This window comes from Suncus etruscus, chromosome 6, assembly GCF_024139225.1.
Source record: "Suncus etruscus isolate mSunEtr1 chromosome 6, mSunEtr1.pri.cur, whole genome shotgun sequence".
Classification (NCBI taxonomy): domain Eukaryota; kingdom Metazoa; phylum Chordata; class Mammalia; order Eulipotyphla; family Soricidae; genus Suncus; species Suncus etruscus.
This window is the reverse complement of record NC_064853.1, coordinates 31282738-31309452: the sequence shown is the minus strand read 5'-3', so window position 1 is coordinate 31309452 and position 26715 is coordinate 31282738. Positions and strand designations below refer to the sequence as shown.

At 43.3% G+C, this 26715-nt stretch overlaps 1 protein-coding gene across 1 annotated transcript in view; it reads right to left on the bottom strand.

The window, feature by feature from the left end:
- MKNK1 (MAPK interacting serine/threonine kinase 1) overlaps nucleotides 1-24995 on the bottom strand; it is a 31947-nt gene extending 6952 nt beyond the window's left edge. The window contains exons 1-6 of the mRNA XM_049774871.1: nucleotides 24666-24995; nucleotides 22574-22671; nucleotides 17144-17223; nucleotides 15283-15356; nucleotides 10767-10871; nucleotides 5114-5169 (exon numbers count right to left, since the gene is read on the bottom strand). Coding sequence (XP_049630828.1) covers nucleotides 5114-5169; nucleotides 10767-10871; nucleotides 15283-15356; nucleotides 17144-17223; nucleotides 22574-22671; nucleotides 24666-24765 — 513 coding nt within the window. The 5' untranslated portion in view covers nucleotides 24766-24995. The remainder of the gene's footprint in view (nucleotides 1-5113; nucleotides 5170-10766; nucleotides 10872-15282; nucleotides 15357-17143; nucleotides 17224-22573; nucleotides 22672-24665) is intronic.
- Nucleotides 24996-26715: the final 1720 nt, after the last annotated feature.

Sequence of the window (26715 nt, the reverse complement as noted above, 5' to 3'; positions counted from 1 at the left end):
AGACAGTGACAGCATGAGCCATCTCTAGAGCCAAATAGCAAGGTGGTTTGTGGGCACACATGTAGGGTGGACTCAGCACAGAAAGTGAGTCTGCCCAGACATTTCTCTGCTGGGGAAGCTGGGCCACATCTTCTATCTACACTTCCTTCCTTCCTTCCCTACCTTCTTATTCTTCCTTCTTTTTCTTCGTATGTAGCCTCTAATTTTTACTCTGGCCTCCTAGCAGCGCTGTGCTTTGACTTTTTCTGAGTGTCCACACAGATGTGAGGTTGCTGAGCTCTAGTGTAATTCTGTGCAGGAACGGCCACACTGTCTCAACAGGCTACACCATCTTATGGTCCTGCCTCCACTTCCTCAACACTTGCCTGTTATTTTGTTTGTTCTGATGCCACACCCAGTGGCTCTCAGGGTTACTCCCGGATCTGAGCTCAGAAAACGCTCCTGGCAGGCTTGGGGACCATATGGGATGCTAAATTGAACCTGGGTTGGCTGCGTGCACTGCAAATCCCCTACCTGCTGTGCTATCGCTCAGGCCCTTGCCTATTATTTTTATTTCTTAATTTTTTTTGTTTTTTGGGTCACATCTAGCAGCGCTCAGGGGTCACTTCTGGCTTTAAGCTTAGAAATTGCTCCAGGCGATTTATTTTTATTTCTGCTATTTGTTGTGATTGTTTTGAAACTATAGTTATCCTCTTAGGGTGTGGTAGTATCCTGTGGCTTAGATTTGCATTTCCCTATTGATTAAGGAGGCTGAGCACCTTTTTATGTGATAAGTGGTTCTCTATAGCTTATTCTGAGAAATGTCTACTTAGGCCCTTAACCCATTTTTATGTTTTTTGTTTGTTTGTTTGTTTTTTAGTTTTGGGGCCACACCCATTTGACGCTCAGGGGTTACTCCTGGCTATGCGCTCAGAAATCGCTCCTGGCTTGGGGGGACCATATGAGATGCTGGGGGATCGAACCGAGGTCTGTCCTACCCTAGCGCTTGCCTTACCTCTAGTGCCACCTTCCCGGCCCCTTGTTTTTGTTTTTGTCTTTGGGCCATACCCAGTGACACTCAGGGATTACTCCTGGCTATGCGCTCAGAAATCACTCCTGGTTTGCCGGACCATATGAGGCTCGGGGCGGGGGGTGGGGTGGGTTTGAACTGTGATCCATCCTAGGCTAGCACGGGCAAGGCAGATGCCTTACTGCTTGCACCACCACTTTGGCCCCCCCAACCCAATTTTTTAACCCATATTTAAATTGAGTTGTTTGTCTTTCAGATGTTGAGTCTTAGACAACTTTTGTGTTTTGGATAGTAAATCTTTGTTAAATATATGATTTGTATGTATTTCCTCACCTCCTATGGGTTATCTTTTTATTTTACTTTTTTAATAAAGCCCTTTGTTACTCAGTCTTTTTTCTTTTCTTTTAGGTTTGGGGGTCTTATTTGGCCGTGCTCAGGGCTTATTCCTGGCACTGTACTCATGGATTACTCTTGGTGGGGCTTAGGGGACCATATAATAGGATATCGGAGATTGAAGTTAGCCACATGCAAAGCAAGTGTCTTACCTACTGCACTATTTTTCTGGCCCAATACTTAGTCTTTTTTTTTTTTGGTGGGGGGGGGCTTTTGGGTCACACCCGGCAGTGCTCAGGGGTTACTCCTGGCTCCATGCTCAGAAATTGCTCCTGGCAGGCATGGGGGACCATATGGGATGCCAGGATTTGAACCGATGACCTTCTGCATGAAAGGCAAACGCCTTACCTCCATGCTATCTCTCCAGCCCCAATACTTAGTCTTTTTTAATTTTTTTTCAACCATTGAAAAGAAGTAATAAACTTGAGTCATTAGTAGCAAATAAAACAATAGGCAAGAAAATACTTTATAGAGTTAGGGAGATAGCTAACCGTGGTGGCATGTAGAATCTTGCCGTGTGAGACTCTGACACTACATGGCTTCACAAAGATTGCTGGATGTAGTCCAAATGATCCTCAATACTGCAGGCCTAAGCAGCACTGCCTTGTTGAGCTTAAATTCACTGGAAAAGGCCCTAAATTGCTAAACACTGGTAGGAGGGTCCAAAAAAAGTAGTTCTGAGAGCTCATGGAACACTGAGATCACATACTTTATTTTAATTATTATTTAAAACTTTAAAAATTTTTTGTTGTTTTGGGTCACACCTATGTGCTTCTGGGGATACAACCAGGATTACTCCTGGCTCTGTGTTCAGGTATAACTCCTGATGGTTCTGCAGACTGAACTTGGGTCAGCCATGTCCAATATGGTCCAATAGGTAAGACAAGATTGAGCTATTTTTATCTACTTACTATATCTCCAGCTCCCATAATCTTAAGGTCTTTAAATTAATTTCTGTGAATTGAGAGATACAAATCCAATTTCACAATTTTTTTTTGGTTTTGTTTTTTTTGGGCCACACCCGATGATGCTCAGGGGTTACTCCTGGCTATGCACTCAGATATCGCTCCTGGCTTGGGGTACCATATGGGATGCCAGGATCAAACCCAGGTCCATTCTGGGTCAGGTGCATGCAAGGCAAATGCCCTACCGCTGTGCTATCACATCAGTCCCCCAATTTCATATTTTTACAAGATACCTTAATTGTGATGGGAGGAGGTCTTAGTCACACCTGACAGTACTCAGGGGTTCTCCTTGTGGAGCTTAGGGGACCACATGTGATAAAACTGGACAAGGCAAATACCTTAAGCCCTGTTATACCTTTTCAGTCCTCAGGATACCTTGATTTTTTTTTTTTTTTTTTTTTGGTTTTTGGGCCACACCTGGCGATACTCAGGGGTTACTCCTGGCTGTCTGCTCAGAAATAGCTCCTGGCAGGCACAGGGGACCATATGGGACACTGGGATTAGAACCAACCACCTTTAGGTCCTGGACCGGCTGCTTGCAAGGCAAACGCCGCTGTGCTATCTCTCCAGGCCCAGGATACCTTAATTTTAATCTATATTTTACTACTCACCACTAAGTAACTTTGGGCACATTTATTAATCTACATGAGCTATTCCTCATCTATAAACTGAAAATAATGTTCTCTACCTCCTAAGACTTATAGTCCTAAATAGAGTAGGTATCTGGCACATTTTAAGCATTCAAGAAATGTAAGCTTATATAGTTGCTAATAATCATAATAATGTTAGCTCAAAGTTGTACGATAGATCCACTGATAGGAAATATAGATATTATTTGAGCTAACATATTACAATGCCTCATAAAAGAATTATAAGTAGCAGATAACACATTCATTCATACCCATTTCTTACTCATAAGTTATTATTTAATATAGACCAAGATGTGTGTCTTTGCTCAGATACACGTATATGTACAGATATATGTATATGTAGAAGTTGATGAATGTGGTCCCTCAAAACCACCAGGGCCTAACAAACAACTAATCTGTCAACTTTATGCATTCTTGGAAAATGCTGAGGCTGGGTAAATGAGTCAAAGGCTGGGTGCATACTTTGCACAGGAAAGCCCTGAGTTCAGTCTCCAGCACTGCAAGATTTCTTGAGCACTATCCATAGTGGCCCTTGTGCATAACTGGGTATACAATCCTATTAAAAAAATGAGATCTGGGGCTGGCGAGGTGGCGCTAGAGGTAAGGTGTCTGCCTTGCAAGCGCTAGCCAAGGAAGGACCACAGTTTGATCCCCCAGCATCCCATATGGTTCCCCCCAAGCCAGGGGCAATTTCTGAATTTCTGAGCGCTTAGCCAGGAGTAACCCCTGAGCATCAAACGGGTGTGGCCCGAAAAAATAAAAAATGAGGTCTGGGACAGGAGCAATAGTACAAAGAGGAGGGTGCTTGCTTTGTATGTACCTGGGTTCAATCCCAGTACCCCATACGGTCCTCTGAGCACCACCAGGAATGATTCCTGAGTGAGAGACAGGAGTAACCCCAGGGTACTACTGAATACTTTTCTCCCTTCACCCTGTCCCCAATAACTGTAAAAGCATTTTTTTGTTTTTGATTTTTGGGCCACATCCAGTGATTCTCAGGGGTTACTCCTGGCTATGTGCTCAGAAATCACTCCTGGCTTGGGGGACCATATGGGAGGCCAGGAGATCAAACCGCAATCCTTCGTAGGTCAGTGAGTGCAAGGCAAATGCCCTACCGCTTGCACCACCACTCCACCTCCCTCCTTCTTTTTGGTAACTGTAAAAGCATTTTAAAAGCTTGAAATGTCAGGGTCAAAAAAAAAAAAAGAAATGTCAGGGTCAGAGAAATAATACATATCTGTGCTCACATAATATGGACCTGAGTTTGGTCACAGCACCTTATATGGTCCCTTGTGTACTGTCAGGAGAGATCTCTGGAAGAGCCAGAAGTAAGTCCTGAGCACTGCAGATGTGGCTCAAAAACAAAGACCCACGGATGTAGTTCAGTGATAGAATGCATGCACTGCAATATGAATGACCTGTGTTCCATCCTAGCATGAAGGAAGGAAGAAAGGAAGGAAGGAAAGAAGGAAGGAAGGAAGGAAGGAAGGAAGGAAGGAAGGAAGGAAGGAAGGAAGGAAGGAAGGAAGGAAGAGAGGGAGGGAGGAAGGGAAGGAGGGAGGGAAGGAGGGAGGGAGAGAAGAAGGAAGGAAGGAGGGAGAGAGGAAGGAAGGAAGGAGGGAGAGGGGAAGGGAGGGAGGGAGAGGGGGAGGGAGGGAGAGGGGGAGAGAGGGAGGGAGGGAGGAAGGACGGGAGGCAAGGAAAGAAGGAAGGAAAGTTGATAGACACTTTCATGAATTAGTTTACTAGTAACTAAAATTTAGAATAATTTGTATTTGTTCAATACCAAGTATAAATTTCACCTTTTTATAAAAATGAAGTATTTATTTTTTAGTGGGAATCCACATCCAGAGGTACTCAGGGGCTGCTCCTAGCTTGGATAACCTTGTGGTCCCAGGGATCAAATCTGAATCTCCTATATGCAAAGCAGTTAGTAGAGTATCGCATACATTGAGAATAATATCCTCACATATTCATAAAGTGTTTAACTTGGTAACTGAGGCCAAGAGAACTGCTAAGGATCTACACTGACAGAAAGGAAGGCTGCCTTCCCTGCCTTAGTGTAAACTGTGACATCCCCATCAGGCGCTAAGTACCTTTTCTGGAGATTCACACAGTATATTTTCTGGCTTCAGATCACGATGAGCAATGCCTGAAATAAGCCAAGAGCCAAGAAATGGTTAACACATGTACATAATTATCAAACATTCCACACACAATTAATTTTTTCCAAATGCTGTTGTTCGCAGATTAATTCCCAATTATGGTACATTAAAAAATCAACGAGCTGCAGGAGGCTGAAGTAACCAGAGACCAACAAAAAGCACAGTTGATTCTGCAAGTTCTTTAAAGCGGAAGCTTGGCCAGTCTGGCAGGGATAAGAGAGGCTAAATGAATTCCAGCCACTCTACTTTCAGCACTGCGATGACAACGAGAATAAGAAAGCCTAATATGATGACGCAGAGCAAAGAGCTCTGCAAATGGCAATTCTTGGAAGAGCAATGCAGAAATAATTAGTGCCTTGTTTAAGAACCTCTCTGGGGGCTGAGACTGCTCTACCTCATTTCTTCTTGTGTGGTCGATTTAAAAAAAAAAAAGAGATTTCTGGGGCTGAGGATGTGACTCCAGTAATGGAGCATATGCCCAGCATGTGCGACGCCCTGAGTTAGATCCTTGGCCTAGTGGTTCTTGAACACCACTGGAAGTAGATGTCAGACTTTCCCCCCTTTTTTGGGGGGTGCTGGGCTTCAACCCAGGACCTCACACATGAGAGATGTTCTATCAATGAGTCATATCCTCAGCCCAATATACATTGTTTTAAATTAAAGAACAACTCCTTCAGTAGGAATACCCAATTATTCAGAAAATTGAATGTAATTTAAAGTTTGTTTTATTTCCATGTCACCTTCTCTGAATGACCAAGAAAGTCCTGCAAAAAACTAGGCATGGGGGCCGGAGCGGTGGCTAGAGGTAAGGCATCTGCCTTGCAAACGCTGGCCTAGGACGGACCGCGGTTCGACATCCCCCTCCACCGGCGTCCCATATGGTTCCCCCAAGCCAGGAGCGATTTCCGAGCACATATCCAGGAGTAACCCATAATCGTCAAACAAAAACAAAGAGAAAAAAGAAACTAGGCATGGACTGCTTATGTTACAGTTCCTTTTTTTTTTTTTTTTTGGTTTTCAGGTCACACCGGTGGCGCTCATGGGTTACTCCTGGCTCTGAGCTCAGAAGTCGCTCCTGGCACGCACGGGGAACCATATGGGATGCGGGATTCGAACCAGGGTCTGTCCCAGGCCAGCACTTGTAAGGTAGACGCCTTACCTCTAGTGTCACCGCTCCAGTCCCCATGCCTAGTCCTGGTTTGGCCGCGTGCAAGGCAAATACCCTACTGCTGTGCTATCTCTCCAGCCTCTAAAGGTACTGTTCTTATGAGAAATCTTCTGTATTCTGGCCAGACTCCTGAAGGAGACTGAAACTGCAGCTTATTATAAAAGGTGTTAAAAGCTGCTGACCTGGACAAGAAAGCAGGTGAAGAAAAATGACCTTTTAAAAAATATTGTGGGGGTTGGGAGTGTTTGGGGGTCACATTCGGTGATGCTCTGGAATTACTTCTGGCTCTGTACTCAGGAGTTAATCCTGGTGGGTTCAGGTAAACAGTATAGAATGCTAACAATCGAATTCAGGTCTGCTAAGTGCAAGTCAAATGCCTTACCCACTGTACTATCACTCCAGCCCCAGAAAATGACCTTTTAGCCCAAGACAGGGTCAAAGAGCCAAGCAATAGGGCCACTGTAATTTAGAGAGCTGAGAAGCCTTTCACCCTCTTCCATCCTGTACTATACAGAGATAGAAGGGCTTGAAAGGCAAGCAAAAGCTCAAGTTACTTCTTGCAAGTATGGAGATGCAGCAGTTCTTGGAGGTAGCTGGGAGAGCAGAATCTGCTTTATGAAAACTTTCGTGATGGTCAAGAAAACTTCTGAGGCAGTTCTCTGATTCCTTAGCAGGAGGGAGAGGCCCAGCCCACCAGAGGCACTTCACGAGAGAGGAAAAACCTGAGCTCCAGCAGCTAAGTAACTTCATCAGTCACCTAATTGAATGAGAGAACCCAGAGCAACTCAGCCCCGGCTGCACAAATTGAGTCGGGCAATAGCCCGCTGCACTAAAAGTGAAAGCTATTTTCCATTACAGCAAGTGCTCCCACAGAAGGATCATGAGCCACACATGGAGCCTTACTCTCCAAATAGGTGGCAATGGCCCAGTTGTCCCCCAGCCTGAGAACCGAGAGCCACGCTGTAATAATGGCCCTGCCTTGTGAGCACACCGGCCATCGAGCTGCCGTGGTTCATTTCCCAGAGGTTCCGCTGCAGTGTGTCCAGTATTTAAGAGTATGGAACTTGTTTCAGGGCTGACCCATTCTTGCCCAATTCATCTTCCCAGAGTGAAGTTATTTAGAAAACAGGCAAGTTCAGCTGGAAATCGTTTTTCATCCCTCCAACTTCTAGTCACATGGGCAGCTGGCCAGCTAGATGTTAACAAGAGCTTCAGAACTCCTAAGACACCAACAGCCACAGTCCCCTTTAGAGTGTTCTTGTAAAATAAATAAATAAATAAATAAATAAATAAATAAATAAATAAAAAAATAAAATCGCCTTTACCCCCCTCCAAGGTATAGATCTTGTAAAAAGCATGACCCAGTTTTGCAATCTACAGAGGCAGCTTGGGGAGCAGTTGTAAATCTTTGTCAAGCAGGTGTTACCTACATACACCCCAGCTTTCAGAAACAGCACCGCTGCTATTCATCATGCTGGCACCCCCTTCTAGGAATTTGCATCCCGTGTGCAAGTCAGGGCCCCAACCTGGACACTGCCAGTGTGGCGATCTCTTTACAGGCACTGGAGGAAACAAGGTGGAGTCCATGAACCTAAACCTTGGGCACACATGCCTCACCAGCCTGCATCACATAGCTGGCACCAGATGCCATGGGGGAATATGTGCTTGAAATTGCTACTGAGCACTCACAAGACCAATATCCACCACAATAATGGAGCAGAGTGAAGTCACAAATTATTGGTTCCACCTCCAGCCCCATCATGGAGAATGCTTTGCTTTAAGGAAATTATTTATATTGGAAATAAAAACTGTTTGGGTATGTGGTTCTTGAGCATGTGTCACCTGCATCTCCCTTCTTGAGATGTGAACTTTCCTACTTTCATGCTGGGTTGTATACTAGGGCTTTCTCCACCTCTGGAGAAGCCTATGCTCTCTTGAGTGTGTTAGTCGTTATTCTCTGTCTGTCTGTCTGTCTGTCTGTCTGTCTGTCTGTCTGTCTGTCAGCACTTGCCTTGCATGTAGTCAACCTGATTCAATTCTTGGCATGCAATATGGTCCTCTGAATATTGTCAGAAATAACTCCTGACTGCAGAACCAGGAGTAATCCCTGGGCATCACAGGGTGTGGCCCCAAAACAAAACAAACAAACAAAAGAAACCAAAAAAAAACTTTTGCTGCCTGCTGAGGCAAGAGTGGCATTACTGGCAAACACCACTGTGTAGCATGCTACATAATATAGGGGCCAACGCAGTGGTGCAGCGTTAGAGTGTTTGCTTTGCACTTGGCTGACCTAGGACGACCGCAGTTCAATCCCCCAGCATCCTGTATGGTCCCCCAAGCCAGGAGCCATTTCTGAGCGCATAGCCAGGAATAACCCCTGAGTGTCACTGGACGTGACCCCAAAACAAAAACAAAAAAAACCCAAGCACGCTACACAATATAGACAATAATGCATACAATGATGATCACTGAGTTAATATGTAGGACACTGCTCAGCACATCATCAAGACATCTAAGATGCTTACTCCTGTTGATGTTATCATTATCTCCTAGTTTCACCATAATTCTATGGAATAGGCATCATTAAAGAAAAAATGCACAGCTGGTCAAAACAGGAAGCCATGATATTTTTTCCATTACCTAGTGTTCAGCAAACATTTTTTTTTTGCAGTTTGGGGGGAAACACTAGCTGTGCTCAGGATTTATTCTTGGCTCTATGTTCAGTGATCACTTCTGGCAAAAAACAGGGTACCATATGTGGTGCTGTGGGGATCAAACCCACATGTAAGGCAAGCACTTAATCTACTGTAGTATCTCTTTAGTCTGGTTCTGCAAACTTTTGAATGCATAAAGTTGTCATGTATGTAAGAGCAAAATACCTTTTAAGAATGATTTAAATTGGGGGCGGAGAGATAGCATGTAGGTAAGGCATTTGCCTTTCATGCAGAAGGACAGTGGTTTGAATCCCGGCATGCATATGGTTTCCCAGGCTTGCCAGGAGCGAGTTCTGAGCGTAAAGCCAGGAGTGACCTCTGAGTGCTGCTGGGTGTGACCCAAAACCAAAAAAAAAAAAAAAAAAAAAAGGATTGATTTAAATAGGGGCTGGAGAAATAGCACACCAGTAGGGTGTTTGCCTTGCACGCAGCTGATTTGAACAGATGGTGGTTCAAATCCTGGTATCCCATATGAACCCCCATTTCTGAGTGCAGAGCCAGGAGTAACCCCTGAGCACTGCTGGACATGGCCCAAAAACAAACAAACAAATAAAAAAAGAATCATTTATATAATCCACCCTACATGAAAGACTGCAATATAATTCAAAAAATAGTATATGATCTTTAACAGAGACCTCAAATTTACTATGTTAATGGAAAAATAAGTCTATATATTTGAAACATATAAATCATACATAATACGTTATAACATAAATATTTATAATTACATAATATATGTAATTAATATATGAATATATTATATAATAATATTATAAATATATATATATATTTTGTTTTTTGGGTCACACCCAGTAGTGCTGAGGGGTTACTCCTGGCTCTGTATTCAGAAATCGCTCCTGGCAGGCTGGGGGTACCATATGGAATGCCGGGACTTGAACCACTGTCCTGGGTCAGCTGCATTTAAGGCAAATGCTCTATTGGCTGTGCTATCTCTCCAGCTCCTATATTATAAATCTATAATATAATTTGTTGTTTTTGGGACATTCCTGGAGGTGCTCAGAGGTTACTCCTGGCTCTGTACTCAGGAATCACTCCTAGCGGGTTCAGGAGATTGAACCCAAGTTGGCCACATGTAAAGGCAAGTGCCCTACCCACTGTACTATTGCTCTGGTCCCCATAATATAATATAAATTTATAATATATTATAAAGATATATTTTTAAAGATATAAATCATGTATAAAATCTTATGTGAAGTTATGAAAAGGGAATCTATTTTGAGAGACTAGACAGAATTTAACACCCAGAGGGGGCGGGAGCAATAGCACAGTGGTAGGGCATTTGCCTTGTACACGCCAACCCAGGATCAACCCGGCTTTGATCATCAGCATCCCATATGGTCCCCCAAGCCTGACAGGAGCTATTTCTGAGTGCCTCCAGGGATGTCCCAAAAACAAACAAACAAAACAAAAAAAGCCACCCAGGTCTCTTTTCTAGAGGGGGCATATGCCTTTATTGAAAAGGCACACATACCTTATTCAACATGAAATGTGGAATGCATTCTTTTCCTCCTTGCTCACTTTCCTATATCCCTATCTTGTTTACTAGTTCCACATCTATTCACTAGCCACACCAGAAACCCAGGAGCCTAACCCTTTACCCTCATGGGTGACTTGCCCCTCTCCTCAGGTCCCCAGATGAAGACCAGCTCCATCCACCCACTAAGGCACAGGCATGACTCACCTTTGGTGTGTAGAAAGTCAAGGGCAGTGGCGATATCTCTCACTACATGGCTGGCTTCCCGCTCATTGAAGTGTTTCCGCTTCTGGATGTGGGCTAAGATGGAACCTGGAGAGGAGAGACACAGGAATGCTATCCCATGCTCTAGTAAGAATAACTTCTCAGGGCCTGAGAAGTAGTAAATGAGTAGGGTTTTTGCCTTGCACCTGGCCACCCCAGGTTCGATCCCAGGCATCATTTGGTCCCTTCAGCTGGCTAGAAGTGATTACTAAGCACAGAGCCAACAGTAACCTTTGAGCACTGCTGGGTGTGGCCCAAATCCACCACCACCACCAAAAAAAAAAAAAAAAAAAAAAAAAGAACAACTTCTCAGAGGTCATGGTCTCACAGTTTGAGGTGGACACATAGCTTGTCACAATCTATCCGACATTAGGTATAAACTTTAAGGTAGCACAAAAGAGGTATCACCAACAAAGTTAGATTGAATTAAACTGGGTTGTACCCCTTTATGATGAACACAGAAGGGAAACAACTATATAAGTGACCGAAATATTAATGCTAATGGCACATATTTGGCCTCTGAAGCAGAGAACAAGTAAAGGTGAATCCTTATAGAGCGGGAGCCACCTGAAGAAACTTTTCCTCCTCTGCATCTAATCTCAGATCCAAACAACAGTGCAAACTTTGAATGGCAATGTCCAGACTCATTGCATATACAAAGGTTTAGAAAAAGGGGGAGTTCTTTTTCCCCTGAATTATTCATTTATTCAATTTTAAAAATATTTCTTGTTTTTCTTGAGTCATACAAGGCGATGCTCAAAAATTACTCCCTGGTTCTGTGCTCAGGAGATCATATAGGATGCTGAGGATTGAATTTGGGTTAGCCACATGGAAGGCAAGTGCCCTACTGTACTATCTCTCCAATCCTAAACTATTCCATAAAAAAAACAAACAAACAAAAAAACAAACAAACAAAAAAAAACAACCAGCATTATTACATTGCTAAAAGAGCTAACAACTATGCAGTATTTATAACTATGTGGCAATCATTATTTAAATCTCTAACTGGTTTATCTTACTTTCAATACAATTTATATAATGTAAAAACATACCTCCTTTTTGCAGAGGGGGACCCTAAAGTCAAGAATGGCTAAATAACTTGTTCATGATCACACACCAGAGCATCAAAACGAAGTCCAATGTCTGGCCTCAGAGTTCTGCTTTTTTGTTTGTTTGTTTGCAGTTGGTTTTGGGGCCACACCTAGTGAAGCTCAGAGGTATTCCTGGCTCTATATTCAGGAATCATTACTGGTAGTGTTCAGGGAAACATATGAGCTACTGGGGAATCAAACTTAGTTCTGGCCTCAGAGTTGGGATGGTTTTACCCTCACAGGGCTTGTGTACCCTGAACTTGATCCACTGGTCCTGATTCAAGTGAACTGTCCTCTAGGATATACAATTAGAGAGGAATCAGCTGCACATGGCATTTCAAACATAATTCATGGTCCTAGTGTTGGCAGGGTGGGGGCAGACACTGACAGGAACACACGGCTCATCCATACAGTTTGCACTCACTACTAGAAGCCAGAAATTCTGGGTCAAAGGTGTCATCGCAGTTCTAAAAACAGAATATTTACTTATTACCTCTGTTTCTGGCATGGGGAGAGAATAAAACCTTTTCATTTGTCATTTACACAAGGGACCCCAACACACTAGGAACCATTCTGAGAAAACTAATTCCTGGTGAAGTTTGGGATTACTCCAGTGAGTTTCCAGTTATCAAAATTATTAAAAGGGGAGGTTGTGGGTCGGAGAGATAGCATGGAGGTAGGTCATTTGCCTTTGATGCAGAAGGACAGTGGTTTGAATCCCGGCATCCCATATGGTCTCCTGAGCCTTTCCAGGAGCGATTTCTGAGCGTAGAGCCAGGAGTAACCTCTGAGCGCTGCCGGGTGTGACCCAAAAACAAAAACAAAAAAAAAAAAAAAGGAGAGGTTGGAAGTTAATTCCATGACAGTATACTTCAAGGGTGGAGAAACTCTGTATCTCCTAGGCCAAGGGAATTCCCTCTCTAATGCCCCCAATACTTACTGTGCCTATACAGGAAAAAAAATAAGGCACAAAACAATCTTTTTCATCTATTTATCCATTTATTTATTTTTTTTCTTTCTTTGACTTCCTTGTTTTGGTGTAGACATTGAAGCTGATGTGTCCGATTTTATATTTTATTTTATTTTATCTTTCTTTTTGCACTCTGGCATGGTTTTATTTCAGGACCGACTCTAGTATGTGGTGCTTGTCTTTATTGCTGTAGTGCTCACTGGATATTTTATATGATATTTCTTTTCGTATTGGTATGGTGTTTCTATTCCTTTTTTCCTGTCCTCTCTCAAACTGAGGTTGAGAGCCTCTAGAAGGGCTCCTCCCATTTTCAGCTTATTTGATTTTTACCCTATCTTATTGCTTTTCTTTTCTTCAAACAAAACCATATAACGTGAACTATCTAGTTCCGCCTCTCAAATAGAGGGAGGGTACCAAGACTAAACAGATATATGATCACTAAGTAGTAAGCTAGACACAGAGGGGACCACTTATTCTAGCAGCTGGGGGGGGTGAGGGTGGGGGATATAGGATGCAAGATCGGAATGGGGGTGGAGGGAGGACAAATTTGGTGATGGGAATTCCCCTGATTCAATGTTAATATGTACCTAAAATACTACTGTGAAAGATATGCAAGCCAATTTGGTCAAAATAAAAATTATAAAAAAAAGGGGGGGGGTTTGGACAGACTGGAAAGATAAGGTTGGTGGTTAAGGCACTTGCCTTGCATAAAGCCAAGCCTGTCCTGATTTGATCCCCTGTACCATATATGGTGCCTTGAACATAGAGACAGAAGTAAATCCTTGGCATAATTGGGCATGGCCTAAAAACAAACAAAAAATGTGGGATCACACACACACACACACATAAAAGGGAAGGGGGAAGGGGAGGTAAGAGGTTAATATTAAACATGCTTCCAAGATAGCCCTGTGGATCTGATTGTTTAAACCAGGGTTTCTCAACTGGGGCCATAGGGCCTCCTGTAGACCTCAGGATATTCCATGTGGTGACAGGTGAAAATCACATAAGTGTGATGCCACAGCATGAGACTACAGGGTCAGATGGTAGGATCCAAGGGGCCACATGAACAAAGGAAGGTTGGATAAGTGCCAAGGTTGGGAAAAGGCTGAGAAATTCTACTTTTTTTTTTTTGCCCCCCCACCCCCGAGAAATTCTGCTTTAAATAATATTAAGAGTTGATAGTATTGAACTCTTAGTTATACTTACTGGGATCTATATGAGTTTCAGAGGAGTGATCTTATTTAGGAGCTATAATGATTTCTACCATTCTGTCAGCTATCTATCCTTGAACACAGGTGACCTGGGTTAGATCCCAGGCACAACATATAGTTCCCAGAGCTCCATAAGAAGTGATTCCTGAATGCAGAGCCAAGAGTAAGCCCCGAGCATCTCCAGGTGTGGACCAAAACTAAAAAGAAAAACACTGACAGAGGAAGTTGATATGGTCATTATCCCAATTTTACAAATGAAAATATTGTTTATAAAGCCTACACAAATGAGGCCAGAGAGATAGTGCAGTGGGTAGAATACTTGACTTGCACACAGCTGACTGAGGTTCTCTCATCTGTACCTCATATGGTACAGCAGTGATCCCTGAGTTTGGAGCCATAAGAAAGCCCTGAGCACCATTAGGTCTGGCCCAGAAACAACAACAAAAAAAAACTACATGATTTACTTAAGGTCATTCAGCTGGGGTTAGATTTAGACTTGGTTTTGCTGGTTCCTAAAGAACATACTTTTAACGACCAAGTTTGGAGTGGTCTACCACTCCATTCCAGACACATTCTCTTTCTCTCATCTTACAAACACAACCAAGGGCTAAGAAAATGATGGAAAGAAAAGGTCTACTCTATCCCCTTCTCTATACCAGAAATACAAGGTCAATATCCATGCCAATGATTATAAGATTACATGAGTGGCTGATGTCACAATGCTGATGGTCAAGACTAACATCTTTCCCTCAAAAAGATGGCACCTTCTCAGAAGGCCTCCTCTCTATCTTGGCTCTGTGTTGTAAACCCTCCTCTGTGCAACCCCTCCTCACCTATAATGAGACTTTACAGTGTCTGTAAGAGTTTCTACTGCACAGTTAATTTAAATAGTGAACATGTCAAAAACAATGAATTGATAAATTGGTATTAAAATATATCTATACATGAATCCCATTAAAATGAGAAGGTATTTAGAGAGAATGCCCACACAGGTAATAGTCTAAGCTTTGCAAAATGCTAATTATCATCCTACCCTCCGGCCTCCCTTCTCCCAAATCAAGGGCAGTTTTAAGTCCTTCATCCTTTTTATTAGCTTGACTTGTTTTAGAAGTCTCTGGGATTCATGATGGATGATCACCACCTCCAGTCTTAATCAGAAGTCCAAACACATACTCAACAGTAAGTACCTCCTTGTAGTTTCTCAAAGACCAAGTAAAAGCGTGTGTCATCTTCAAAGAACTCAATCAGCTCCAAAATGTTTCTTAAATAAGAAATATAAGAGGAAAAGGGAGGGGGAGAGAAATGATATTGTATGTTAAAACCCCACTTACAATTATGCAATAGCAACAAAAATACAATGCCCTGTAGCAGGGCAGAAATCAACTTGAAATCAGAATGCTTATTAAAGACCCATGTTTGAGAAGTAGCCAATGGTGTTAGCAAGATTCAGGTCACCTTATCTTTCCATAATGTTTGGTCTCTGGTGTTTTCACCAAGTCGGGGCTGTCAAACCCCAACCCTAAAACCCACTAGGTAGAGTTATAAAAAAGTCCCGGTCACATTAAACTGAATAAAATCTGCAGCCGACTGGAAGCAATTGCGCCTAATAACACTGAATAGTAGGTGTGTGTCCTGAAGGCAAGCAGCAAATAATTACTTGCCCTCCCTCTTGCCCATAAATCAAGGGGCAGTATTTACATTGCCTGGAGAAAATGGAAACATCTGTCAAATAGACTTGGGGCCTAACGTGGGCACCGCTAGACCCTAACTGCTAAGCGCTGCTTAATGAAATGGCCTCGTTCCCGGCCACCATAGCACTTGTGGCCTTCCCCGGTGAGCACTCTCTGACTGCCTGAGTATTACAGTGCTCTGCCAACAAGGTCGTCTTGTAACTCAGTGGGGAAGCCACCAGCCTGGATATCGGAGGTGTTGGGGGCTTTTTTCTTTTAAAGTACGAAATAAACCAAGTCAAGTCTCTAATGCTGAACTCAGAGGCTGCAGGGCTGAAAATGAAAATCTGTCCCTCATAAAAAAAAAAAATGCTGACCACTTTGGGAGATGCCAGGCTTTTATTAGTGTGAAGGCGTCCAAATAAGATGGCCAAAATAGCCTAATTTGAAAGAAGATTGTAGAGGCAGTGCCTGGAGTTAAATCAACAGCAGCCCCCATCCTCCAAGCTTAATGACAAAGCCATCAATACAGGACAGAGCCACTGGCTCCCTGCTGACCTGCCAAGGGAAAAGGAGAGGGGGAAGCAGAATCTTAGAGGTGACCCTGATTTAAAGCCACAGTGGGAGAACCATTCATTTTGGCACTGGTGGAGAGCAGACTAAGATGGGTAGACACTGCCTGGGCCACTTATTCAGTAACGGGTAGTAGTTAAGATTTCTAGACCCTTAGCATAGCTGCACATAAATACATAGGCTAGGAATAGGAAACTGCAGCAAATATTCTCATTATCCTCATCCATTAATTAAAGCAGGCACCAAAAGATAAGAGGCAGCACTCAGCCCACCTCAGGTCCACAGGCACTTGAAAGAACTAGAACTCCATCTCACTTCCCCTCCCCAGTGCCCAAATAACTACTGATTCAGATTACTCACTCTCATTTATTTGAATTACTAATATTTACAGTAGCCTAAAAGAAGAGTTTCTTTGCTGCTGCTGCTTCTCTTCTCTTTCTTTCCTTTTCAAATGTTGAAAGATAAAAAAGGTCATAAGCAGTTACATGAGGAAGGAGTGAGAGTGAGCTGTGGGGGTCGGGAGATAGTAAACAATAACTTTTTCTTGGGGCCGAAGCAATAGTGCAGTGGTTTGGCCACTTGCCTTGCATTTGATTAAACTTGATTCCTGGCACCATATATGGTCCCCCAAGTCCCACCAAAAGTGATCCCACAGCATAGAGCCAGTAGTAAGGACTTAGAACTGCCATGTATGGCCCCCAAACCAAGTAAACAAAATTTAAAAAAAATAATAAGTTTTTCTTCATAAAAGCACTCCCTCTACCTCCACCCAGAGAAACACCTAGTAACCCACCAGTATACTCACTTGCTTCCTTGACACTGATAAAGAGTTTCCACCTCTCGAAATACTCTGCTCCGACTATGCCCTGCTTGTTTTTCAATGATCTGTGGGAAGAATAAAATCTTTTAGACACGACCTGTGTATTCTCAAAACACCCCTTAGCAGGACAAGCCCCAGAAGGGCCAAATTCAACCCAAATCCAGTTTTAAGTACAAGGTATTCCTTAGTGACACAGATGTTGTGGTTTTGTTGAAAAAGCAACAGCTTAGCCCAGGGCTTCTCTGCCAACCAGGCATTCCACTTTGGCCACTCAGCACCCCAAAGAAAGAACTGTGTGGGGTCTCCCACTTGAGACTGAAGCAATCTGCAACCAAGAGTCACACTCAGCTCCTGCCCGAGGGTAGCTCTTTACGATGGGAGAGTTCTTAGGAGAAATTCTGATAAGCTTACAGGACTTCCTAGTGCTGAATGGAGAGCACAAGAATGAAGGACAAAGACCTTCAGCTCTGAAGTCCATCTCAAATTCCACCTCTACAGTTCCTCTGAAAACTGCCCCTTTGCAAGCACTGCTGAAGTCCTTTAGCTACAGATTCTCCTTAAACATGATCCTAAAAGGCATTGGTAAAACATTCTGCCTCTAATTTGAATAAGTTTATAGTGCTTAAACTCAAGAACAGCTTCCAAAGCCATTGCTGTCTTGCATTATGTCATGCTTATGTCTTGCATAGCTTCTCTTGGAGTAACTAGAGGTTTTGTTTTTCCTATGCGACTATGTATCTTCCCCTTCAATATTGAAGGTGTCTGACCAGTTCTGACTTGTAATGGGTCAGCCCACAGATGAATAGTTGGTTTAGACAGCAGGGACTGGATGAGTTTGAACATATCCAGGGCTGATCCACACCATAAGTCATTGCAAGTAGAGTCTAGGGCAGCTTCTGGATTGCCTTATGAAGCAGAAGGGAAGCCCAGACTATGACATTCTGTTCTTTTATTCCAACACTGCTCTAACTTCTACAGTATGACTCAGACAAATATCCGTGAATAAGTGTACTTTTCAAAATTTCCACATCTTAGGGAAGCTCTGTTGAGAGGAATCAGAGAGGTGCAGAAGCTTTCCAACTCATTCAGTCAACAACTTTCCAGATCAAAGTTAGGAAGAACTTTCTATGAGGCAAGATGGTCAGCAATGGTGTATTTTCTTTGAGGTGATAATAGATCCCTACTTCTAGAGATGGGGGAGCAAAAATGGACAGACACGTCAGAGAAATTTCTAGATGAGATTCTATCCGAATCCTGAGACTGTAGAATTTATTAGTTGGATGCCTAGATATTAGCTCTAATATAACAAAGTAATGGGGAGTCATGCAACAAATAGCCCATTTTGAGGCCGAAGTGATAGCATAGTGGTAGGGAGTTTCCTTGCATGCACTGACCTGGGACGAACTCAGGTTCGATCCCTGGCACCTCTTATGGTCCCTTGAGATTGCTAGGAACGATTTCTGAGTGCAGAGCCAAGAGTAACCCCTGAGTGTCACTGGGTGGCTCAAAACCCAAAAATAAATAAATAAATGAATAGCCCATTTCTAGGAAGCTGTCAAAAACTAGGCATGATATGGATATAATTACTGGATTCAAACAGCGTGTCATGGTCCAGTCTTGTCCAAAGATATCAGGGAGCATAAAGGAGAAGCCAAATTTTCTTCTTTTTTGGGGGGCATACCCAAAAATACTCAGGCATCACTCCTGGCAATGCTCAGAAAATCATATGGTGGGGCCAGAGAGATAGCACAGTGGTAGGGCTTTTGCCTTGCATGTAGCTAATCCAGGATGGACGGTGGTTCGAATCCCGGCATCACATATGGTCCCCTGTGCTTGCCAGGAGTGATTTCTGAGCACAGAGCCAGGAGTAACCCCTGAATGCCGCTGGGTGTGACCCCCCCCAAAATCATATTCGGGGCCAGAGCAGTGGCGCAAGTGATAGGGCATTTGCATTGTATGCGTTAGCCGAAGATGGACTGTGGTTCAATCCTCCGGCATCTCATATGGCCCCCCAAGTCAGGAGCGATTTCTGAGTGATTAGCCTGGAGTAACCCCTGAGCATCATCGGGTGTGGCCCAAAAAGCAAAAAACAAAATTAAATTAAATTAAAATAAAATAAATCATATGGGATGCTGGGGATTGAATCCAGGTCTGCTACATCCAAGGCAAAAATCCTCTTGTGATCTGATAAGAAACTCAATGGCTGATGCACATGTTTTGCATTCAGGATTGGGTTTGATCCCTGGCACTACGTAAAAATCAATTTAAGGAAACGCAAGATAGTTGAGGTACATACTTGGCATATGCCTGACCCAGGTATAGCTTCCATCACTACATGTTCCCCTAAAAACTATGAGATGTGGCCTGAGAGTGGTTGGGCTCACCAGGATAGCTTGGGGTAGCCCTGACACCTCAGGACCTAAGTTATGCAGCATCCTTTGGCCCAAGCACTAAACCACTGGACTTGCCAGTGGAGATGAAATGTCCTGAGCAACACTTAGGAGACTCCTCACTCCCCACAAAGAAAACAATTTAGGGGCTGGAAGGATAGCACAGTGGTAGGGCATTTGCCTTGAATGCAGCTGAGCAGAGACGAACTGGGGTTCGATCCCTGGCATCTTATATGGTCCCCTGAGCCTGGCAGGTGCTATTTTTTTTTTTTTTTGATTTTTGGTTTTTGGGCAGTGCTCAGGGGTTACTCCTGGCTGTCTTCTCAGAAATAGCTCCTGGCAGGCACGGGGACCATATGGGATGCCGGGATCTGAACCAACCACGTTAGGTCCTGGATCGGCTGCTTGCAAGGCAAACACTGCTGTGCTATCTTTCCAGGCCCCCAGGTGCTATTTCTTTTTTTTTTTTTTTTTGGTTTTTGGGCCACACCCTGTGACGCTCAGGGGTTACTCCTGGCTATGCGCTCAGAAGTTGCTCCTGGCTTCTTGGGGGACCATATGGGATGCCGGGGGATCGAACCGCGGTCCGTCCTAGGCTAGCGCAGGCAAGGCAGGCACCTTACCTCCAGCGCCACCGCCCGGCCCCTCCCAGGTGCTATTTCTAAGCACAGAGCCAGAGTAATCCATGAGCGCCACGGGTTTTTTGGTTTTTCCCCAAAAAAGGGGAAACAATTTATATCTGTGCTTCTTATTTTTTGTTTTATTTTATTTACATAAAATTAAACATGTAATTAGTTTTAGAATTTACAATCTTATTTATACTAGTCTGGTTCCAAAAAGAAATCAAGGGAGAAAAAAAAAAAGAAGAAATCAAGGGAGAACTTTTGTTGCTATGTTAAGTAATACTCTAATAAAAAGGAACAAGGATTTACGGAAGTATTCTATTTAAGGCACAGTTGGGACCAGAACCAGTTAGTTAAAGGAAGAGCAATCTTTCTTTCAAGAGCCAGCATTTACCAGGTTTCCCTATGAGGCAGCATTTAGACCTCGTGGCTCAGATGGATGACTGAAATGACTAGAATTGCCCCTCTGAAAAAAAAAAAAAAGAACTGCCCCTCTTTTTTTTTGTTTTTGTTTTTGTTTTTGGGTCACACCCGGCAATGCTCAGGGGTTACTCCTGGCTCTACACCCAGAAATTGCTCCTGGTAGGCTCGGGGGACCATATGTGATGTCGGGATTTGAACCACCATCCTTCTGCATGCAAGGCAAATGCCTTACCTCCATGCTATCTCTCCGGCCCCCAGAACTGCCCCTCTTGAATTAATTAAAACTTGTTTCTAGGGCCCGGAGAGATAGCACAGCGGCGTTTGCCTTGCAAGCAGCCAATCCAGGACCAAAGGTGGTTGGTTCGAATCCCGGTGTCCCATATGGTCCCCCGTGCCTGCCAGGAGCTATTTCTGAGCAGACAGCCAGGAGTAACCCCTGAGCACCGCCGGGTGTGACCCAAAAAACAAAAAAAAAAAACAAAAAAAAAACCAACCAAACAAAAAAAAAAACACCAAAAAACTTGTTTCTAGTTTTTTGTTGTTGTTATTGTTGTTTTGTTTTTGGGTCACACCTGGCAGCACTCAGAGGCAACTCTTGGCTCTACACTCAGAAATCGCTCCTGGCAGGCACAGGAGGACCATATGGGATGCTGGGATTTGAACCACCGTCTTTCTGCATGAAAGACAAATGCCCTACCTCCATGCTATCTCTCCAGCCCTGTTTCTAGTTTTATGGTTTTCAAACTTTGGTAGAGTATCAAAATCATTGGGAGATCTAAGTTAAAAACAGACACCCAACCTTGCCTATACCAAGAAATCTTGAGGCTGGAAATACTTTATGTAAAGTAAAGTATGTAAGGATACGTTACATAATTTTGTATATATATCACTAAGTAGCTTTTTGTAATTTGTAGTATTTCTACTTCTATGCATTTAATTCTCTTTGCATCTTCAACTACTCTGTGAGAAAGGAAGGGCAGGTTTCAGTATCTTTATTTCAGAGAGGTGGCAACTGAAGCTTAAAGAGTTCAATGACTTGCCCAAAGTAAAAAAGCAGTGATTTGTCAAAACAAAGTCAAGTAGGCATTCTAATTCCACATCTGGCTATCTCTTCCTTGAGAAGGTACTTTTTTGTCAGGAAATGAAGCAGCAGGGACCAGAGAAACAGTACAGAGAACGGGGTGCTTGCCATGCATGTGACCTACCTGGGTTTGATCTCATATGGTTCCCTGAGTCTGCTAGGAGTGATCCCTGAGTACAGAGCCAGGAATAAGCCCTGAGCACAGGCAGGTGTACCCCAATTCCTCAGAAAACAATAACAACCAACAAAATAAAAGAAATAGGGGCCAGAGAGATAGCACAGTGGTAGGGCATTTGCCTTGCATGTGGCTGATCCAGGGTGGTTCGAATCCAGGCATCCCATATGGTCTCCCGAGCCTGCCAAGAGTGATTTCTGAGCACAGAGCCAGGAGTAATCCCTAGCACCACTGGGTTAAAATAACAAACAAAAATGGAAATAAGGGGCCGGGAAGGTGGCGCTAGAAGTAAGGTGTCTGCCTTGCAAGCGCTAGCATAGGACGGACAGTGGTTCGATCCCCCGGCGTCCCATATGGTCCCCCCAAGCCAGGGGCGATTTCTGAGCGCAAAACCCAGGAGTACCCCTGAATGTCAAATGGGTGTGGCCCAAAAACCAAAAAAAAAAAAAAAAAGGAAATAAGCTGCAGCTTATTATAAGTCAAGTATTGTTCTAAACACTTTATACACATTAAGATTCTTTATCCTCACAGCCATACTATATGGGTTCTGATGAAGAAACTGAAGGACAGAGAGGTTAAGGTATACAGGAAGTAAGCAAAGAAACAAAGATGGAATCTGGTGAATCCAGCTCCAGAGGGTGGAATGCAGAACTTATTCTCTTTAGGACAAGCTCAAACTGACAGTTCTAAAAGAAAAGCCTGGCATCCAGATGAGACACTCACTTTGACAGCATACTCTTTGCCATTCTGCACGCTCACGGCACCTTGAACTTTGGCATAGGCTCCCTCTCCAAGTAATTCAGAGGTCAGCTTGTACATATCTAAAGGTGAAATGGATGAGAGAAATAATAAGATGAGCTGCAAAGAATTCTGCTCCGTCAGTTTGCCTCGTCTGACAAACAGGCACAAGATGAGCCCAGTGCACTCAGACACAAGGAAGGCCATGAGCACACCTGGTCCTCCCAGGACTCAGCTTCTCATCAGTGGACCACACGGCAGGCATTCTGTTCTTCACTTCTGAGATGAGGTCAGTGCAAGCGTTTCAATTTGACACATACCTGCTGAGCTCCTAATTGTGGGCCAGACAGAATATGACCAAAACAGAATGAGGAATAAAATATATTCCCTGCCTTTGAGAATCACAGTGCAATGTGGAAGACAGACATTCACTGGTGACCCAGAATAAGCCAGGGTAATAATGCAGTGGTAAGAGAACTAAGACACAGTAAAATCCAGGTTAAATCTATTCAGGGAATCTTTGAGTTCTCTGAGAAAGGATGTGATTTGAATGGACATTATCTGTTCATTTACTCATTAACTGGGCATCTATGACGTCCCAAGTTTTTTCCTAGGAAGTGGTGATCCAAAGTGGAACAAAGTACTGTTTTACTGAGGAAGACAGTGGAGATTTTGCAAGAGGTCTGCAGATGTCACCCACAGGAAACGAAGACAGGGGTAGGATGCAAACAGATGCTTTGAGGTTTTAGGGTACTGAGTCAGAGTGGTTGATGGGTCTTGGTTAAAAGAACATTAGGTAATTTTCCCAAGCTAACAAGCACAAGCTCTTTAAGTATCTTCCAAAGTAGACTCAGTCAAGCTGACTTTGACCTTTGACCAAGTCCTTTGACCAAGGACTCATTTTTCTTTAGAGGTGACCTAGTATTTAACCCACAGATGGAGATATGCTTTAACCATAAAATTATCATTTATTTATTTATCATTCTTTCTCATTAGATACCTCTTAATTACACCAAATGTCCTTGAATAACAAGGAGCTATTCTCATATTTATAAAAAAAAATAACAAGGCTATTGATTAGGAAAGTATTTTTCAAATTTTGGAACTTAAAAACACTTATTTTTGTTTTGTTTGGGTCTACACCTGGTGGTGCTTGGAGGAGGCTATTTCCATGTCTATGCTTGGGAGTCACCTTCAATGGTACTCTGGGACCATGCCCTGCTAGGGACTGTTAGGGACCTTGGCCTTCTGTATGCAAAACATGTGCTCAAGCCCTTTGAGCTAGCTCTCTAGACATAAGATCTACCTTTAATTCAAATAGTAAAGGGGATAGGAAGGGAAAAATGTCCTGAGATCTTATGGTTGGCCCTGTGCTATCCCATCAATGTTTGATGACCCAACATAATGTCCCTTGAACAAAAGATGTACGCTTAAATTGGAGTCAAATAGTTTAAACAGGAATAGCTGTAATCTCTAGAAGTCAAATTCCCTGCTTATAGAAGGTTGAAGTTCCTTTCAGATAATTTTTTCTCTTGAAAACAAACAAACAAACAAAACTGAGGCCAAGGAGATAACTCAAAAATTCAGGCACTGCATGAGGAAGTCTTGGGTCAGATCCCCAGCACCACAAAGTCCTCTGAGCACCACTGAGAGTGCTGTCGCGATGCCAAGTTTCATTTATACCATGGCCCTAGGCTTTCCCTCTTCATCTTAGATGGTTATTGTAGTCTCTCCAGAACAGCTCAGTAGAATTTGAAAAGGAGTTGAAACAGACCAATCAATCTCATTCCATGTCTAACTCTAAGGACTGGTCTTTCTCTCCCCAGATAAAGGGCTTGAGCTGTTAAAGGTTTGAGCCATCTGAGAGTCTTTCCCATGCCTGCTCTCTGTGCCACTCCTGGTGCAAACTCTCAACTCCAGCACAGATTACCACATAAACTCTCTTAACCCTATCACACAGATTACCATGAGCTATCTCAGGGATGGTGCATTTGGTAATGTAGACCCATGGACTTCCAGAATGTTCCCAACACTTGGGGAGCTACAGGTCTAGATAAAAGAGAGCTGTGTAACCAACCTTCAAATTTTCCTGGGATGGAGTCAGTAGCCCGGGCTTTCCGCTTCTTCTTCCTTTTCTTGTCACTTTCCACAATTGGAAGGGGTTCACTGCTGCCCATCTCTGGGAGAATAAAGGAGTTGTAAGGGGAATACCATTGTACTGGTTAAGCTGTAAATTCATCCACAAGGAGAAAAAAAAGAAGGTGGATGACTCGGGAGTTTCACACTGATGGTTTTTAAATATCTGAAGACTATTGGCTTGCTTTGACCCAGAAGGCAAAACTAAAGGCAAAACCATTATAGATCATTAACTGTAGAAAGGAACTCAGACAGACAAGCTAGATTAAAAGAAGACCGTAGAGCCTACTTTCACCAAGCTCATTTGCACATGGATTTAGACCTATCACCAGCCAAACTATAGTCCCAAGGAGACCATAAATCCATATGCAGAATCTTACCTTGTGACATTGTCCAGCCTTGATACTAGAAAGGCAGGATCCATGGAGATAAGAAAAAGGGGTGTAGGGGCAGACGTGGGTCCAAGTTAATGATACTACATGCTTAGAAACAATCCCCTGGATGTACACAGAGATTCAGAAGGCCTTCAGAAGAGAAAACCTCTGAAAAAGTACAATATGTCAAGGGATGGGTTGGAAACAGCCCTAAATTACTTCCTATGCAAAAGCGTAGATCTAAGGAGTCAGAACATAACTCCCTTTCTCAGCTCCATATTTGATATGATACAGGCAGGCCCATTCAGAGTTTGCAGTGAACAGGCTTACAGTAGATCACTGGTTAAGGTCATTTACTAGGAAAATATTTTCTCTCACTTGGCAAGCACCTTATTACAATGTTAAAGGAAAGAGAGGTGAGGCAGGAATTCAGATATTGAACAAACTAGGGAGAAAAAGATAAGGAGAACACGAACAAACAGGAAAGTGAGAGTGGAAAGAGAAATAAGGGCAAAATGAACCTAAACCCAATCATAGTACTGTTCCTAAGACACTCTACTAAGGGCTTTCCCCTGTTAAAGATAAATTACCTAAAGAACATGTCATGCCCCTGATCCAGAGTGGAGCCTTAATACTCTTTGCCTGCAGTTAGAAATAATAAGATTTCTCTGAAGTCTCTGTGTCTAAATCCCCACCAGGGTGATTAAACCTTTACATCCTTCTAAAATAGAGGCACTCGAGTGCTGATGGGGCATACGATGTGAGAGTCTTTTAGACCACTCTTCAATAAACACAGGCTCTGGATTATTGGGAAAAATTTTTTTCTGAGAGATTTTAAAATGGAAGCTGGCTTTTTGCCCATTGAGGGGATAGGCCCACTCTCTTCTCAGAGGACCTGGCTGAACACGATCAGAAAAATGGCAAGTCTGTTCAGGAAGATTGATTAGAGCCAGTGCACGCCTGTACAGTGTTCTCAGAAGCAGGTACACAACAGCCATTAGGAGAAAGCACAGAGAACAGTCCTTTCCACACCACAGTCCCGAAAGCACAGTTAGGTAGCCACGCATCTGCAGTTCTATTTAGCTACCGTCTTCCTTCCATTTCTGCAATATGATGACAGCAGATTTTCAATTATACTTCAGGGAACAGGTAAACATACAGATGAAAAAGAATCCACAGAGCACCTCCAAATATCACTCTAGTCAACAGCTTCAAGCACAAGTTGTATTTGGGGACTGTGACATGCAAAGAATTCAAAAATTAAATATCAGCACCTAATGACCCACTACAAGGTAAAAGGAAAAAAGCTACCCAACATAATAAAAAAAAATTCTACAGAAATGAAACACAAGGTCATTCATCTTCAGGAGCTCAGGCTAAGGTCATTGGGACAGCAGACTAAGGAGGTCCTGCTGAGGAGGAATGTCCACCTGCCCGCACACTGGACAGTCTTAGGTCAGCTCTCATCCCCATCTTCTTCCTCACCAGAACTATAAATCAAGTGCAGAGTGCAAGGATTTTGAACTCCCTTCTCCCCCCCACTTTCCCACATTGATGGAGGTTCTAAGGACAAGCAGAACACCCAACAGAGAGGCGAAGTTGAGAAGCAGCAAGTGA